We start from the raw sequence: 16,771 nt of genomic DNA, 5'->3' as shown, positions 1-16,771 counted from the left end.
TTTATCAGCAAAGGAATGCCCAAAAGCTTTAGGTTGCCCTGAAAAGGGGAGGGGGAAAGCCAAGTTTTCCAAAGCAAAGTATCATCAGTGTCCCTCTGGGCTGCTTCAAGCTCATGAATGCTGCTTCAAGTCCTGACAGTGTTGCTCTGTGTTGTTCACTCTGTTCCTCCTGGATTCACAACAGTGGCTGCAGGATGTTGCCTAGGGTTAAATGAAAGAGAAGGGCCAGTGCGAAGGTCCCTGCTGAATGTTCATGGCTGTAAAGTGCTCCACAGAGGCCAGGCATAGGCCTCTTGGAGTCGGAGAGCAGGGATATGATGGATTGGGCTGCTAAGTAATCAATCTGGAAACATTTTAAGTGTATGGGGAATGTAGGGTCAGTCTGCCCACTCCTGAAAACCAAATTATTGGAATTTATTAGACTGACTATACATACACAAGGTCAGTGTCCCCAGCGTAGTCATGCTCTCTCCAGATGCCTGGCAACAGCCACTCTTAAATAGAATAAACTATTGCTGAAAGCCACAGGGACAGCTGCAGCAGTCCTAACTCAGTTTTCTCACTTAATACCTCTCACCTTGCAGTTTAACAACTATTGAGCAACTATTTTGTTGAATATATTTCGAAGCTTTTCCAGATCCAGTTATCTTCTGTTTTCCCGGTGGTTGCCTTGACCAGCCTTTCAGTACTCAGCCCTGAGGCTGCATCTTTCTCTACACTGCTCAGCTGAAGACCTCAGCTGTTCTCTACATTGGTTTCTCTTTTCAGCTTCTGAAGACCAGCAGTTGTTCAGTCCCGCTGTTACTCCCATTTTTCCCGCTGTTCCACGTCTCTTCAGTGTTCATTTCCTCTTTTGGCAGCAACACAATACACAGCCACTTTGGCCGATTTCCTCGTTGTCCTTTGGATGATTCGTCTATCCTTTAGGGTTTTCAAAACTAGCAAAAATCCATCTGCTCATGCTCCATGTGACATCAATACAGCAATCAAAAACAGCATTTCTGCCCTCTATTAGCTGCCCATAGCACTGTCCCAGGCTTCATCTCTTGGTTAGCATGTGAAGGTTCAGCCCCGTGCAAGGGCTCTTCTGATGGAAGCTGGATTCATCTGTGCCTCTAAGGAGGTCTGTCCACCTAGTTTCACTAGCTGTCTGACTAAGGAGTAAGAATTGGGCTGGAAAAGCAAGGGCAGTGAGGTACAGCTGCTCTGCAAGGAAGCCAGCCCTGCAGACTGCTCTTGGGAGCACCAGCAAGTTCTGGGAGGAGGCTCAGCAGTGACGTGATGGCCCCTTTGGACAACTGAGTGTCCTCCCTAGAGCCACCTCCTCTGCAGGGGTGCTATGAATTCATTCTCTGCTGGGGGCAAGTAGGAAGAAGATGAGCTCTACAGGAGGGCAATGGGGCAATAAAGCCTTGGCAACCTGCCTGTGCCTTCACAAAACAGGGCTCCTCTCTGGAGCCGTTGCAGCAAAGCTAGCGGTATAAAAAGGAGGAACATTTAAGGAGCTGTCAAGGAATGAGATGAGTTGTTTATGATTAAATTAAGTTCATATGAAAGCTAATGACCTGCTAGTGCTAGTCTTGGGTAACTTTATAATGTAATTAAAGGCCCAACAGGGAAGAGAGCCATGGTTGTGCCATGTGTTACAGAGCTGCTGGAAATACAGAGGCTATAGGTAGTGTGGGTGCAGAAAGGCTCCAAGTCATTTCTGCCCTGTCTCCTCTGCTACAGGAAGGGCAGGAGGGCGAGGGCCACTTGTGAGGGAGGGGATGGGGTGCTGGAGCTGAGCTCCCAACTTTGAGCAGTGCTTGAGCTGACTCCGGTGAGGTGGTTGGGATGTCCTCTGTGTGCTATGAAGACATCACACCCTCCTTTTGCTATTCACTGGATGTTCCATATTCGCTAGGGATGCTGCTGCTGGTGAGCAAGACCTTGAGCAAGGCCTGGGGCTCTTGCTACAAAGGTAATGGTAGATGCCGTGAGAGAAGAGCAGGGTCACAGATCAGAACCTACCTACAGAATGGCACCCAGGCCCACCATGCCAAGCAAGCCCTGGATCCCAAAGATCAGCCTGGCCTCTTATTCAGCCCAGCAGCCACCTCCCCTGTGAAGGGCAAACTGCCGCAGGAAAGACCAGCCATGTCCTGCAGGAGCCCAGAAGAAACAGCCAAGGTGCTGGACGGTCCCATGCTCTGGCCTCTGCTCCGGATGCTGCTTCTAAGGGCAGAGGGGACCATGGGGGCCACAGAGAGCTTGGCCGCCCCATGCCACATCGTGGCATCGTGGGCTGCCTCTAGTGTTAGCCGACACGGGGGCGAGGGGACAGTTGCCAGTGGATGCGTGACTTGGTGCGACCTTGGTGAGCACTGGGAAGTCGAACATGCTGCCCCCGCCAAGAGCGCGGCAGAGCGTGTCTCCACGGGCTCCAAGGAATGAGCGCGGGCGGCGGTCAAGAAGCGCCCGCCCCCCGCGGGACCGGCGGCCGCGCGTGGCTCGCGGGGGCGGCGCCTTTAAGCGCGCGGCGGCGGCGGGGCCGCCCCGTGGGCCGCCATAGGCCGGGCCGGGCCGGGGCCGGGGCCGCCCCTCGGGCCGGGCGGCGCTGCAGGCTGCGCGTCCCGGCCGCGGGCGCCACTGTCCGCCCCGTCGCCGCCGCCGCGTCGCCGCCGGGCCGGGAGCGCGGAGGGATGCCCAGGCGGAGCATCGCCGAGGTGAAGGTGCTGGACGTGCAGAAGCGGCGCATCCCCAACAAGCACTATGTGAGTGGCGCCGCGCTCCGCCCGGCCCGGCCCCGGGCAGACAAAGGCCGGGGCGGCGGGGACGGCTCCCCCCGGGCGCCCGCGACGGCGGGGACCCGCGTGGGGGGCGGCCCGGGCACCCTCGGCTGCTCTGCGGCCGTGGGGAGGCGCCGCGCGCCGGGTGGCAGTGGAGGGTCCCGAAGGCGCCCGAGGGATCGTCCCTCGTCCCTCTCCTTTAAGCAAGTCCCTCCGCTGTTGTGCCAGGCCCTGGGTGCTGCGCTGGGCAGGGGCTCTCGGGGACCTGGTGGCTGCAGAGCGTCCCGACTCGTTTTTGGAGGCTCGGGACAGTGGTGCCCCGTGGTGCCCTGTTTGTGCTGCACGGGAGGCACTTTCCATCCTGCTGCAGGGCAGCTTCTGAGCACTTGCAGTGTGTGCTGTGATGTTTTGCTTTTTTCTTATTACTTTTGTTTTGCACTTTGGTGTTTTGGTGTTTCCAGCTGACCATAGAGACATTATGGGGAAATCTAGTAAACCCTGGGGGGGGGAGGAAGGACAAAAGACATCAGCATGTTCTCCTGATCCCCACACTGACCCAGTGACACACTGCTCGCGCTGTGCTTGGCTTGAGCAGACGCGCGGGATTTCCTCACGCTGTTGGGTGTGGGGTTGGCCCAGGTGGACAGGGGGGCTTCCAATGCACCTGGCTGCATTGTGGCAGTGAGAAGTGGCAAGAGGAAAATGGGCTAGGCCAGCTCTAGCTTTAGTAGAGGGCAGAGGGCTTTTCTCTCTGCTCACATCTGGCGAGGAGTTGCAGTCACCCTGCTGTCCTCTCCTGTCCCATTTGTGCCTGCGTGGGGCTCTGCCTTAGCCTGGCCCTGTCTCCAGGCTTGTCCTCTTCTGCCAGCCACCTCTGTCCCAGTTTTGTTCATCTCGTTTAGCTTATGCATCGGACCCGGAGGATGCGGACGTGAGAAGATTTGATTAGCTGCATGTGGTTTGCTCTGCTGCGCAAGACCCGTGCGTGGCAGCGCTCGGGCAGCGGGCACTCTGTGGGCTCTCCTGTGCAGCTTCGTCCTCCTCAATCCCTCTTGTTCCTTGTTGGAGCAGAGGGTTCCTTGTGGCCCTGAGGCTCCCCGCTTGCCTCCTGGGCTGATGTCGTGGCTGCCAGATGGGTACGAGGAGCTCCTTGGACATGGCATACTGAAGCCCCATGAGGTTGGAAAGTTGGGATGGAGGCATCTTGTAGAACGAGAGGCACGTGGACAGGCGGCTGGGTGGATGTGCTGGTTGCTGAGGAGGTGAAAGCTGCTCCTGGCTCAGTACTCTGCCTCTAACCTCCCCCAGCGTCGTCTTGGCAGGAGCTGAGTGGCGCGGCCAGGAGCGGGCACGAGTCCCGGGAGCGGAGGCAGCAGCCTCCCCGCGGCAGCTCTGGAGTGAACAGCAGCGCTCGCCTTGTTGCAGGGGATCAATAGGAACCGAGAAGATTCCCAAAGCCAGTTAATTACATAGAATCAAAATGTTTTTTTTTTTCTACTTCCCGCAAAGAGAGGGAGCAGAGCAGCAAGTCACGGCTGAGTCATCTCGCTCGAGAGCCTATCTGCTGCCCGCTGCAGACCAGAGTCGGCCGCAGAGCGCGTGCATTAAGCCTTTGCTCTCCAGCCTCTCCTCTCTGAGCATAACTTTGCTTCCCCCAAAGGCAGTTGCGTGGTGTCCTCTGGGCGGCTGGAGGAGCAGCCCAGCTTGTCTTCCCACTGCTCCGCTCCAGCCTGACCTGCCGCTGACCTGCGGCGTGCGGATGGAGCCTCCTCTCCCGGCGCGGAGCCGAGGCTTTTATTTGCTGGACAAAGGTGCGGTTGTGTTGGCTGCGGGGAGAGCAGCGCAGAAAACAGCAGTTCGAGTTTCCCAGAGAAGGGGGATTAAAGCACGGTTGAAAGTGTCCTTATTGATGCCTGCAGTGGGGGAAGCAAGGGTCTGGAAAGGGTCTACTCTATTCTGGCTTGAGCTCTTTGTCCATTGCCCGGTACCTGATAGGAAGCATTGTGTGGCCCTAGACAAAAGCTTGTGCTTTTGTAGCTGATGTGAAACGCGAGACTCTGTATTTCCCTAAATGCAGGCTGGGGGAGGGAGGAGGTTGTGAATATTTGCCTGTTCTCCTGGAAAATGGTCACCCGCCATGTCCAGTGGGCAATGCTGCCTGTGTAGCTCTCGCAGCGCTGCTCGCCTGTGCCGTGAGATTGGGTATCCCGTAGCCCTCTCAGCCTCTCCACAGCAGGTGCCACCCAGAGCTCTGCAGTCCTGATGGAAGTGTTGTATAAAGCTGTTTCCAGGGTCAGAGCCTCTACATGTCTGTCCTCTTCTAACACTTCATGATCCTTCTTCCAGCTGGATGGCCCTGAGCCCCTTGGAGACCTTGCTGATCTCCTTCCCGAGTGACTGAGACATTGGGCAGGCTGGGATTGAGCAGGGTGTCCTGTCTGGGTAGCTAGGTGCTGGTTCAAACGTGCTAAACTGGCTTCCAGGCTTTAGCTGGGTGGCTGTAGGCAGCTGCAAGCTGGGGCCATCTAAATGCATGTGTTCGTGCTTGTACACGACACGGATGAAAATCCTCCTTGGAGAGAGATGAGTCCCAGCCTTGGGTGTCACTGTCACCTCATTTCTCAGTGGAACAGACTGGTGGCCGCTGGCAAGCTAAGCCAAGAGGAGCAAGGCACTTACGGAGCCCATATGGTCCTCTTATTTTAGTGGCAGCCCAGTATCTGCATCTACCTGCTGTGGGTGTGAAGAGCTCAGCTGCAAAGTTTGTTCAATGCAGGTGTGTTCAGAGGAGCCAGGAGAAATGGGGGTGGCCTCATGATGTTTTTTCTCCTGTGTCTCTAAACCCTTCAGTAGTACTTCAGTGAGCAGGATTTAGTCCAAGCTCCCAGTGTCAGGGGATGCTTCCCCTTGTTCATGCTTTTCTCCTTGCAGCAAGCTCCTGGAAGGCTTTCAGTGCTCTAATGTTGATATGTCTGCCTCCTGTTTTTGTCAATCTCACAAACAGAGGGGCTGAGAGGAAAAGGAAGGTGGGACCAAAGTTCTTGCTCCAAGTGATAGGACCCCAGAACTTGCCCTGTGAGCTGTGTTGCCATACGTTGTGCTTGTACCCTCTCTGCTCGTCTGCTAACCCTGGGTGTTTAAATGACAGTTAAGTGACAGTTAAATCCTTTTTTTTATGGATGTGAAAGGAAAAGAGCAAGTAGAGAAATGAATATTTTGCAGATGTTTGGTGCAAAATGCATTGCTCTGGTTCTGTCATAAGGGAATGACCAAGCTGAGGATCTCTGTAGCTCACTCTCCAAATGATGAAGAAAGCAATTTCCCTTCACTGATGCAATGGGTATAGGGTCACTCTGTAGGGACATTTCTCTTACAATCATATTTTAACAGATTAGGGTTTATGACTAGGGAGTCTGGCACTTTGTGACTTTGACAGAGAGGGTCCCAGGAACGTATTACAAATCTCAGAAGGCAAAGCCCAAGCGAAGTTTAAAAATAATCATTCTGGGCAACAGAGTAACAGACTGATAAATGAGTATTTATTCAAGAAGGACCCAAAACAAAACCGTAGTTGAAACAGTAAATTTTCCTTTAAAGGATTTCACACAGGATCTTTTTATAGTTTCATGTTTGTTATTCCCTAGTAGAGTCCCCAAAACAAAGCTTTTCTTTACTGGATCTAAATTTTAGATTGTTTTCTTGCCATTGGGCAAGCTTCAGTAATTTTCATTTTAATGGAGCTACAATTGGTGTGTTTTGTTCTATGCATTAATAGTGATGCAGATGAATCTTATCTTTTCTACAATTTCTTCCACCAACAATATTTCCATAATTCTTGTAGTTTTAAATTCTCGCTCTAGAGCACAAATTAAAACTAGTCATACATCTGACAGGAAAAAAAGAACAGCATGCTGTTTGTTTTTGTTAGCTTATTGGAAAACCTGGGCTATGCTTTTGCATGGCTTCCTTTCCCAGCCTCAGTGCACACATATCACTTTGAAAAGGGATAATTTAAACCAAGTAGGCAGAGTATATTTATTTTGCAAGCTCCATTAACAGGATTGCAAACTATAATCCAGGTGAATAGCCGTGCATATTTAACTACCTCAGTTGTATCGGCAGCTGCCTTGCAAAAATAATTAAAAGTACATGTCAGAATCTAATGTCTAGATTATAATGTCTATAGGTATTTTTAAACATGTTTGACTAGAAATTCTGAAAGTAAATGTGTTATATTCTCAATCTACAGTTTGTAAAGTGCTAGCACCGCTCTTCTCCAAACTGTTTGCTGCTTCAGTTCTTTATGGTTGTCAAGCTATTTATGTTTTGTTTGCCATACAAACCCGCCTCACATTGCTGATCTGGAAATGGTTACTGAGTATTTGGAGAAGAATATTTGACTTGCAAGAGGACTGCTGATCATTCCTCAGTGACTAGCGGTTACAAAGCAGAGGATGTCTTCCCAACTCATCTCCCATGGAGTTGTGTGTCATAGTGCCCTTGGTCAGTTGGCTCTGTGAAGAGACCTGGTTCAATATTGCCACGTACAGCAGCGTTATATTTTAATATTGTGAATCATATCATCTGCTTGGCTTTAAAAGGGCATGAGGAGATGACTCCCAGCAGTACCAGTCTCTCTGTGGAGAGTGGCCATGTTTATGGTATGGCCGGAATGTCCCAAGAGGAAACCAAAGGAGCTAGATGTGTGTGAACCACAGGAGTAGAAGGTTAAAATGAGTAGTGTTAAGTCATTCTGAAGGCTGTTGAATAAACTAGGAATTTTTTTAAGGAAATAAAAATGAAAATACTCTGTGTGAAACAAGCCTGAATCCCAGAAACTGGATTTTCTGCTGCTCTGGAAAGAGTTACTGAGCAGCTGGCTCCTGGCCCTGAGAGAAAGATGGAGCTGAGAGCCTGAAAGCTTTCTCTTTCTCAGCATCCTAGACATGGTTTTGCTGCTGTGTCCTGTGGCTATGCTGTGTCTGATCCCATTTCCCGTCAGCTGTCTGGTGTTTTCCCTCTCCTGCTTGAGGCAGGCCAAAGGCCCTTGGTTTGGAGTCCTCCTGCAGCTGGAGTCCACCATGCGCAGAAATTTGGACCCATCTTCATGTCTGGTCCTGCTCCGTTGCATAGTGTTAAAGAGCTGATTGAGCTTTCTTCCTTCCTTCTTGCTTCTTGAGTTGATTGAGGCTTAAGGGAGCACTTTGGCTCTGTGAAAAGCCTCAGTCAAATGCAATCCTTTGTTTTTTTTTTTTTTCTTCCCCAGTCATCTTACCTTAGGCTGTTGAAAACCCAGGATGTCGTAGTTCAGTGGTAGAGCCTGACAAGGATCCACTGAGGTTGATGAAAAAGCCCTGCCCACTAACTGGAGGGCTCTAGGTTGCTGGGGTTTGCATGTGGTTGCAGCATAACTTCAGCATAAAGGACGTGGCCCTGTCCACTTGGAGAGCTGGTGACCTTGATCCTTCGGAACTTTGCTTTGGAGAGTGTATGTGTTTTCCGTCTGTTTCATGTAGTGGTGGGAAATGGGAAACAAATGAATCCATATGTTTGACCTTCACTGTGACTCGGAGCAAGGAAACCAGCGTGTACGTTGTGTGAGGGAGGGCCCTGCGCAGTGGTCAAGGGAAGCTCAGCGTGTTGCCCTTGGGATCTCACTGCTCCATGCACTACTACTGCACACTGCTTGGATATTCCTTTTTTCAGAGCAGCAGCTTCTCAGCTGCGTGCTTGGGTAGTGTGTGCCTCAGTGAGTTGCAAAGCAGCAGAACACGAAAAGCGGTTGGTCTTGGGGTTTTAAGGCGGGTATGGGACTTGGGGCTGGAAACAGCAGCTGGTCTGTAGTCTAGCTGGCCCTGGGCAAACGGGCAGTTTGGTTTGGTTTGGATTGTTTGCTGTGTTGGCAAGGATATCGCTGTCCTCATGCCACCTCCCTTGGCCTGCCCACTGCATCCCAGTTAGCTGCAGCTCCGTCAGCCCTGCTGCCTTGCTTGGGTCTCCCCCACCCCAAGGGATCCATGTCAGCCTCGAGGGCCACCCTGCGCTCGCTGCCTCCCCGTGTTCCCTGGTGCTGTCACCACCAGATCCGCCTTTCCCACGGGCAGGCGGCCGTGCCGGTGGGCAGAGCCGGGAGCTGCGGTCCCGCTCGTGCTCCGAGCCGCGGCCGTGCCACGCTGCCCGCTCCCCTGCGCAGCCCTGCGCGCCTGCTGGGGCAGGCTGGTGGACAGGGGCCAAGCGCAGCAGCGCTCGGCCAAGAACTTTCTTTGTTTCCAGTCACCTCCCTCTTTTTTTTTTTTTTTTTCTTCTCCTTTTCCTCTTAAGTTTTCCCACTCCCTCTGTGTTAAATGCTGCTCTGTTTGGGTTGGTTCCCGCAGCTGGTTTGGTTTCTCAGCCCCTTTGAGCTTCTCGGGCGGGTGGTGCTTTAAACCTCTCATATTGTCTCCCTGGGCTTCAGGGTGTGGGAGAGCGCGGGTGGAATCAAGCGACTGATGCTTTTTCCCTCTGCTGCCGAAAGATGCTTTAAATATATGCAGTTTTCCACAGAGAGGTTTATTGTGCATAGTCTGTCCGGCCCCAAGACCACACAGGCTCAGACCCATTTGAAATAGTCCTTCAGACAGTTCCCCCTCCGCTGGAGGCTGTTATGTCTGGCTCTGCCTTCGGCGCTCTGGGTATACGCTGGTGCAATGCGCACGTCTAAGGCTCTGGAAGCAGCTTTCTGGGTGACTGTGGTGTCGCTTTCTAAAGATCCATGTTGTTACTGTGACTTGGATGTGGCAGGCACTGGTGCAGGACAGCCAGCGTAATCCTGTCCCAAAGTCATGGGTGTCTGACTCCTAGCTTTGCTCTCTGCCATCTTCCACACCGTGATGGTTCCCTGCAGCTGAACACAGTTCTCGGTGTTTGCAAGAGCAGAACCTCCTGATTTGTTCCCCCTTGCTGAGGGTACCCTTGGCCCTAGGTAGGAGGCTGCTTCAGTGTCACGTGTGCGGACCTGGGGGTGCAGAGAGGGCTGTGGAGGCACCCGGGCTGCCGCGGCTGACTTGCACACCATGCCAGGAGGCCTGCTGAGGGACTCCTACTTTGCTTGGTGCATTGTGTGATGTGGGTGTGCTGGTCTTTGGCCTACGCTGACATGTCTGCATGATGCTCTGCTGTGCTGGGTGGGCTTCCCCTCTCGGGTGTCTACTTGTTCAGTGACCTAGGAGCTGCGTGCTGCTGCGTGGGGCAGTGAGCTCGAGAGTCTACACTGAGCCGAGGAAGGGTGAGATTCTGCTTATGGGTGGGCCAGTTCTTGCATGCTGATGCAAATCTTTTGAAGTTGGGACTACACGGAGCATCTGCTATGTGTGATGCTCTGGAAGGAGAGTATGGTGGGTAGTGGGAATGGAGGTGACAGTGGCTGGGGCTGCGCTGATGCTGTGCGCAGTCCTGGCTGCTCATCTTGTTTTCTTGCTCCGGAGAGCAAGAAAACATTGAACATACCCAGCAGGTGACCCCAGCCTGGTCCAGAAACAGTCAGCAGCTGGGGTCAGAGCCTTATTTTGGGCTTTCACCTGTACTCCTGCACACAGGACACTTCTAAGTCTCACAGGAAGACCTGTGCGATGAAAGAGGCTGAAACTATTGCTCTAGGCTTTCCTATAATTCCAGTCTGTCGTCTTCAGATTTAAGCAGTATAGGCTGATTTCTGGGTTGTGTTTTGTATGTGTCCCTAATGTGTTTCTACAAGCAGTCCAGAAGTGACTACTCCAAAAAGTTATATGGCCTCATGTTTCAGGAGCAGGCCTGGAAACTAGTATTTCCTTGTGTCTGTCCTTAATCCTATAGCCCAAAAGCAGCTGCTTGAATCATCTACTTTCTTTCGCAACAAACCCTCTCGCCCCTTCTCCCCACCCCCCCTTTTTTTTTTTTTCTTATGGGGACAACATGCATCTTGGATAAGATGCAAGACTGACCATTTTTGAAAGGCTTCAACCTCCTTGGCCACTGTGAGTTGTGGTAATTGTCCAAGCGTTATCTGCTGCACTGAGATTTGTTATTGGCCCCTGGTAGAGAACTTCTAGAGGCTGACAGTTCCCAGCGCTTATATTTGCTACATCATTTGTTTAAGGGGGAAAGAAGATCTCTGGCTGATGTTCTGGACAGAGAGAGATAATTTGCACTGAATTCTTTTTCCTTCTGTTCTCAGGCATTTCAGTCTCTGGAATTCTGTCTGCTTTTGGTTTGTATGTGAGCTCTCTCCGCTTAACCTAGCGCTTTCACCTGGTGGCACTTGATGTTTGAGCAAGTGGTGGGCCTTTCTGCGGTGTGGTGCTGTCTGGGTGCCATTCCCAGGCAGCTGGGCTCTGATGTTCCCCATCCTCGTGGTGTGCTCCCAGTGGGAGGATGGATCTCCCTCTTGAAGCCGTGGAAGGTATTTGCTTGCTGTGAGTTGCCAGCATATTTCCCCTGCAGTTGCCAGAGTCCTTGCTAACATGATAGCTGATTGGCAGCTTTTGTTGACAGCTCTGTTATGCTTGGCCAGGTGCCATTTGCATTTCTTTTAGCAACCTGTCTTTTTTGACAGTTGCCTTATGAGGGTTTTCAGTCCCACTTTCCACTGGCTCGTTCCTGCTCTGAACAGTGTCTCCAGAAATGCTGGAGAGAGGGGAAAGCTGCGATACGCCTGAGAGCACGTGAGACAGGCTCTGTGGGGAACAGTTTTGTGATTGCCAGCGGGTGGACTTGGATCATCTAATGGGTCTTTTTTCCCATTCTTGCATTTCCAGGTTGGGCACTGTATGTCAGAGGTTATCAAAAGGAATATTGGAGAACCATGGTTGCGATAATCTTCCTGATTTCTAATTTTTGAACTATTGATGTATGGTCAATTACTTGTAAAGTTTCATAGGAAGATTAGTGAGCCAAGGCACTGCTGGGGCCGTCAGAGTTCAGCCTTCTGCATCTGTTGGGTTCCGCTTTCCATAAAGGATTTGTTCCAGTTTTGTCCTCCAAGGAACAGAAGTGTGTGCTGTGTTTTGCTTTAATATGAAGTGCTTTTCTCTTCCAGCATTAAGCAAGATCCACTGCACCTTTGAAACTGTCGCTGTGGCCTCTGAACTTCCTACCACCCACAAAAAGCCATGTGGAAGCAGAGGGAAGATCTTGTTCCCTCTCTGCAGTGTATACTACGGCCCTAAAAAGATAGTCCAGCCTAGCACTGCTTTGCCCCGTAATTCAGGCTTGCTGCAAAGTGTGAGTTGTCTTGTACTTGAGGTTTTGGAAAACGTGATGCTGCCTGGCAAACTTGAAGGCAAGGGAACAGACGGTTTAGAGAAGAATAATTTTGGGGAGGGGAAGCTCATGAATGTGGCATTTTTTAAACTTGAAAGCAGACTTTAAGTGTGTTTAAGTAGCTACAAAAACTCTGTTCACTTCCTCTGTGCCTTGTTATAGTAAGACAAATGCCTTGAACTGCATTTCAAGAATTTCAAAACCATGGGCATGAATTTCATTTATTCTCCTATGATCTGCAGCTCCAATTAAGTGTGAATGTGAGAGGGTTTCAGTCTCAGTGATTTTTGCCTGTTACAAAGCTCGGTTTGGCCCTTTGCCTTCAGGCATCAGACTTAGCTGCAGTTCTGATGTGACACATGTGCAGCAATCCAGGTTGGAGTGGGGCAAGGGGTGGAGGCCCTTCCAGCTTGCGGTGTTGGGAGTGGGACAGACTCGGGCATCCTTTCCGGAGGGAGAGGAACCATGGCTTCCCAGGTTTCACGGAGTCAGCTAGTTTCCCTCCACGGTGCAGACCCTGCTGCTGGCCTGAGAAGGCCTGTAAATATTTAGATAGCTTTGCCTGTTGGTTTTGGCCCCTGGCCCAGCCCACGTGATGGGGTTGCAGCCTCCCTTCTGGATCGCACTGCCTCCCTGCCATCTGCTCAGCTCTCCCCACCCCTTGAGCAGATCTCGGGGCTGGATCTGAGCTCTGACTTCCCCCTGTTCCCTGCAACAAAGCCCAGCTGTGCTCGTTGTTTGGGGATGGAGCAGTTTGGTGGGTGTGAAGACCCAAGGCAGAAGTAGTAACTGCCCCAGGAGATGCCTTTTATGAGGAGTTGCTTTTTCCATGGAAAGGTCCTGCTGGTGGTTTCTATATGTTATTTCTTTGAAGGACCATAGCAAGCCTGGGGAAGACTCATGAAATAACTGTTTCCACATGCCCTCACCCACGCAGCCGGGCGTGGAAAACGCCCGTTCTCGGAGCAGCCTCCGTAGAGCTGAGCGGCTCCGTGCCCCCTCTCATGTTTTGTTGCAAGATTGTGCTTGGTGCCTTGCTGGGGCTGGATGGCTTCCTATGGGGCACAACTGGGGCTGTTCAGTCTGCTGCTTTTATGGCCGAGTTCAGCCAAACAGTCTGGGAAGTGATGGAGGAGGAGGCAGCAGCATCGCTCATCCCAGGCTCTCCTGGTTGGCTGGAGTGCAGTGCTGTGTTAGGAGATACCCCGCGCACATGGGGAAATGAAGACTTCAGGCTGAGTGCAATATTTTAAAATAATCGCTGAAAGAGTCTTCCAAAAGCACCTGAGAAAGGGACTATTGAATGTCTGTGGGAGCTTAGTACTTGACCATCTACAGTTCCTTTGACAAACAGCTGTGGGTATCACCGCTCCATTCAATCCATTTGAAAATCTGCCCCTTTACTGTCAGTGAAGGGGTGCCTGAGGTTTGCCTTCAGGTTTTTGTTGTGTATGTGTGTGTTTTGCTTATTTTTTTGTCCCTAGAACAACAGGGACTGATTTAAGAATCAGCATAGGCCAAGATCCATACAGGTTTTGGCCAAGAGAATGCCATGGTCATATAGGGCTCTCTGTGTAGAGGACAAAAGATATTGAATCTCCTTTTTGTGTTGTGTGTTTTCCTGTCTCTTCTGTTTTCCACAGATGGATGAGGAGAGTACCTTCACAGAGACATTTCTTCTGTTTGTATCAGATGCACAAGTAACAATTATCCAGACATACCAGAGATCTGCATGTCAGCAAGACAGCAGTGAGCTCATAAGTTGGGAGAACTGCCCCTTCCCTCAATTACAAAGTGTATAATAAAGCATGGTGTGCCCTCAATCTCATGGCTTTATTGCCCTTCTGAGCTTTAAATTCATTTTGTCTTGAGTGAATCCACATCCTGATTAAAATCCCAGTGTAATAAACTGTTGACTCCAAATAAAGGCAGGATGGGAATAAACAGTGAAGAAAAGTTGGCTCTTCCCCTGCCCCAGTGGAAGGCGTTCTCCAGGCAGGCAGCCAGCAGTGATATAACTCTGCAAAGTGCTGCAGACTGGTAAGAAAGCTGGGATATCAGCTGAAGTTCCAACCAAAATGAGCTCATTTTGGCCTCCCAGTAAGTCCTGGGGTGAGGGTGAAGGCATCTTGGATGCGCTTCTAGAATGAAGTTAACACTTACTTTGCTAATAATAGGATCTGTTCCAAATTGTGAATGTCTTGGCTCTACCAGAGCAGGCAGGTTCAGGAGAGGCTGGTCCTGGAGAAGAGAGGACGTGTTTAACCACTTTGGTGTTCGGGAACTGAGTATTTGTAAACTTTGGGCTCAGCCAAGCTGTGAGATTATTTGTGCCTGAGAGGTGGTAAGTGCATGGATGTTCTCAGAAATTTTGAATACCATCTCATGCAGCTTAACCCATTTTCATTGCAAAGTATGGTTGGTCGAGTCACCTCTCATGTGGTGTTGGCTGAGAAGAACTGAGGGATTCGAGCCATAGTTATATTGCTGGGTGGCTGTTATAGTAAATTACTGTCCATCCAGGCCTTCAAAGATGTTATAAATGCTGTGTTCTGGTCCCCATTGTATTAATGGGAAGAAAGTTTGCATCCTTCAGTTCAGAAATAAGACTATTTGAATGAACAAAGGTTGTGGTTAGTTGAATTAGGGCTCTGAGAGGAAGCTGAGCGATTCTGGTTTTGCCTCGTAGAAGGCAGTGGTGGGTATAATGCTCCAACCAGTTTACTGCAAGTTAAAAAAAAAAAAAAGGAGCAGCTGAGTTTGGGCAGCTCATCTGGTTTAAGAGAGGTGGTCATTTAACTGTTAGATTAAAACTACTTAGGCTCCTTATCTTAAAAATAATGACTTGCTTTATCTCTCTGCCTCTTTTTCCATCTTAAAAGCAATTCTGTGGGGAAGACTTTGCAGTTCCCTTAGTCTCTTCACCTTGATAGCGCATATTCATTCAGTCCTTCGAGAAGCAGAATGCCATTTAGTTTAGATTTTTAATAAGGCATTAGAACAGATTCAACTAACTCAAAGAATTTAGTCTTGCACTATCTGTTTAGGTCTCCTGGTGTTCGAGCTTGAATATTGGGTTGGGATGTTGGTTGGAATCCAGCATATGGAAAAATGTATGTGTCTGTGGGAAAAGTTGTGAAACTAAGGGATTTTGTTTTAAATACCAAAACAACTTAATTCTAGGAGCCTCTGCTCTTCATTCTCAGCCTGAAGTTCCCAGAACTTCCATTTCCCAGAGTCTGCTCAGTGTTTTGTTCCTGCTTTGGTGGATTGATACTCAACTTTCTGGTGAAATATGCAGGATGTTAGAATCGAAAGTGAACATGCCCTTGATCTGTTTAGTAAATCTGTTATCAATTAGTGAAGAACGAGATTTGCAACACTTGATAATTACATTGGCAACTCATCAAGAGTCATCCTTGATTTCTGTGAACAACAAATGAGAACATTAAATAATTCCTGGAGTCCTTTACTTACTTGTTATCTATCATGAAAGAATGGTGATTTATTTTATTTTTTTTAAGAAACAAACCAAATTTTGAACCTTTCAGGTTACATGTTCTTGCAGGCTGCAGCTCTGGCTCTGCTTGGCATATGGCTCATAGCACAGTGCCTTGAGGGCTGCAGTATGGGGGGTCTCTGGGTCAAACTTGATCCCACAGCCATACTCGGGTTGGTCAAATGTAGTTATTAACTGTTAATGTGTCTGTTTCTGGAGAGTCTTTTACCTTATTTTAAGGTGAAGTGGTTTTTCACAGTTTGCATTTGCCTGTGTTTAAGGACTGGGAGCTGTCTGTAGTCACAACCATGAGTGTTTTGCGGATAGATATCTTCCAGCAGTGAAGCTGAATAACCTAAACATACATATTTTCTAGTATTGCCGAAATTAATCATCGAGTTTAAGTGCTCCCATGAGCTTTCCTTATTGATTCCCATAGCAGCTGTGTTAGCAGCTCTGTGTGTTTGTGGTATAGGCTGTTCTCTTGTGGCTCGTCTCTAATTTCTTCCTCTGTTTCCTGCAGGTATACATTATCAAAGTCACCTGGTCCAATGGGTCCACAGAAGTCATATACCGCCGGTACAGCAAGTTCTTTGACTTGCAGGTGAGCATTCCTTCAGTTCTTCTGTGTTTATCTTTGCAGGGCAAAAGAAGGGGTTAACTGGGAGAAGCATGGTTTATGTTTTACGCTAAAGGCAAACATTCCTTTTGTAATCTACCAAAAATGTTTTGGGGAAATATAAATGCTATTTAGACGTCCATGGAAAAAGAAAAACAAAGCACCCTCAAAAGCTGAGCTTGTAGCTACTGAGTATTTTTTCCCTCCATTGACGCTATGGTTCCGTGTGTGCACCCTGGGGTTTGGGATGTAGCGGTGAGTTCTGTCGTTCTGCAACTAAGCGCTTGATTTACTAAAATCGAAGGCAAGACATATTCCTCAAAAATGGTCCATGGAAAAGTCATTCCTAGCTGAAGACGGTGTTCTCTCAGTGGCTGTATTCCAGTATGCCTCCCTTGTGTGGAGAGATAAAATCATTTAGTGGATTTTTTTTCAAGAAGGCAGATGCTAATCCTCCTGGGAGCCCTTTCTTTAGGCAGTGAGGTTGGGTGCCTGCCTTGAGTTGGGTTTGGGCTCCAGGCCAGGGGAGGCAAATGTTTGCTCTACATGTGTGTTCACTCCAGCGCCTTGCTTAGACTCCCACGCTACATCCCAGGACTCCTCAGG

General features: G+C 49.8%; 1 protein-coding gene across 1 annotated transcript in view; it reads left to right on the top strand.

Moving 5' to 3' along the window:
* The first annotated feature begins 2,646 nt into the window (after positions 1–2,646).
* The window catches only part of SH3PXD2B (SH3 and PX domains 2B), a 74,032-nt gene continuing 59,907 nt past the window's right edge, over positions 2,647–16,771 (top strand). Inside the window, 2 exon segments of the mRNA XM_088521385.1 lie at positions 2,647–2,756; positions 16,070–16,150. Coding sequence (XP_088377511.1) covers positions 2,685–2,756; positions 16,070–16,150 — 153 coding nt within the window. The 5' untranslated portion in view covers positions 2,647–2,684.

The sequence above is a fragment of the Tinamus guttatus genome, unplaced genomic scaffold (assembly GCF_059628265.1).
Source record: "Tinamus guttatus ecotype Peru unplaced genomic scaffold, ASM5962826v1 Tinamus_guttatus_pri_ptg000007l, whole genome shotgun sequence".
In the NCBI taxonomy this organism is placed as follows: Eukaryota; Metazoa; Chordata; class Aves; order Tinamiformes; family Tinamidae; genus Tinamus; species Tinamus guttatus.
The sequence above is the reverse complement of the archived record's forward strand: the minus strand, read 5'-3'. Positions and strand labels throughout refer to the sequence as shown.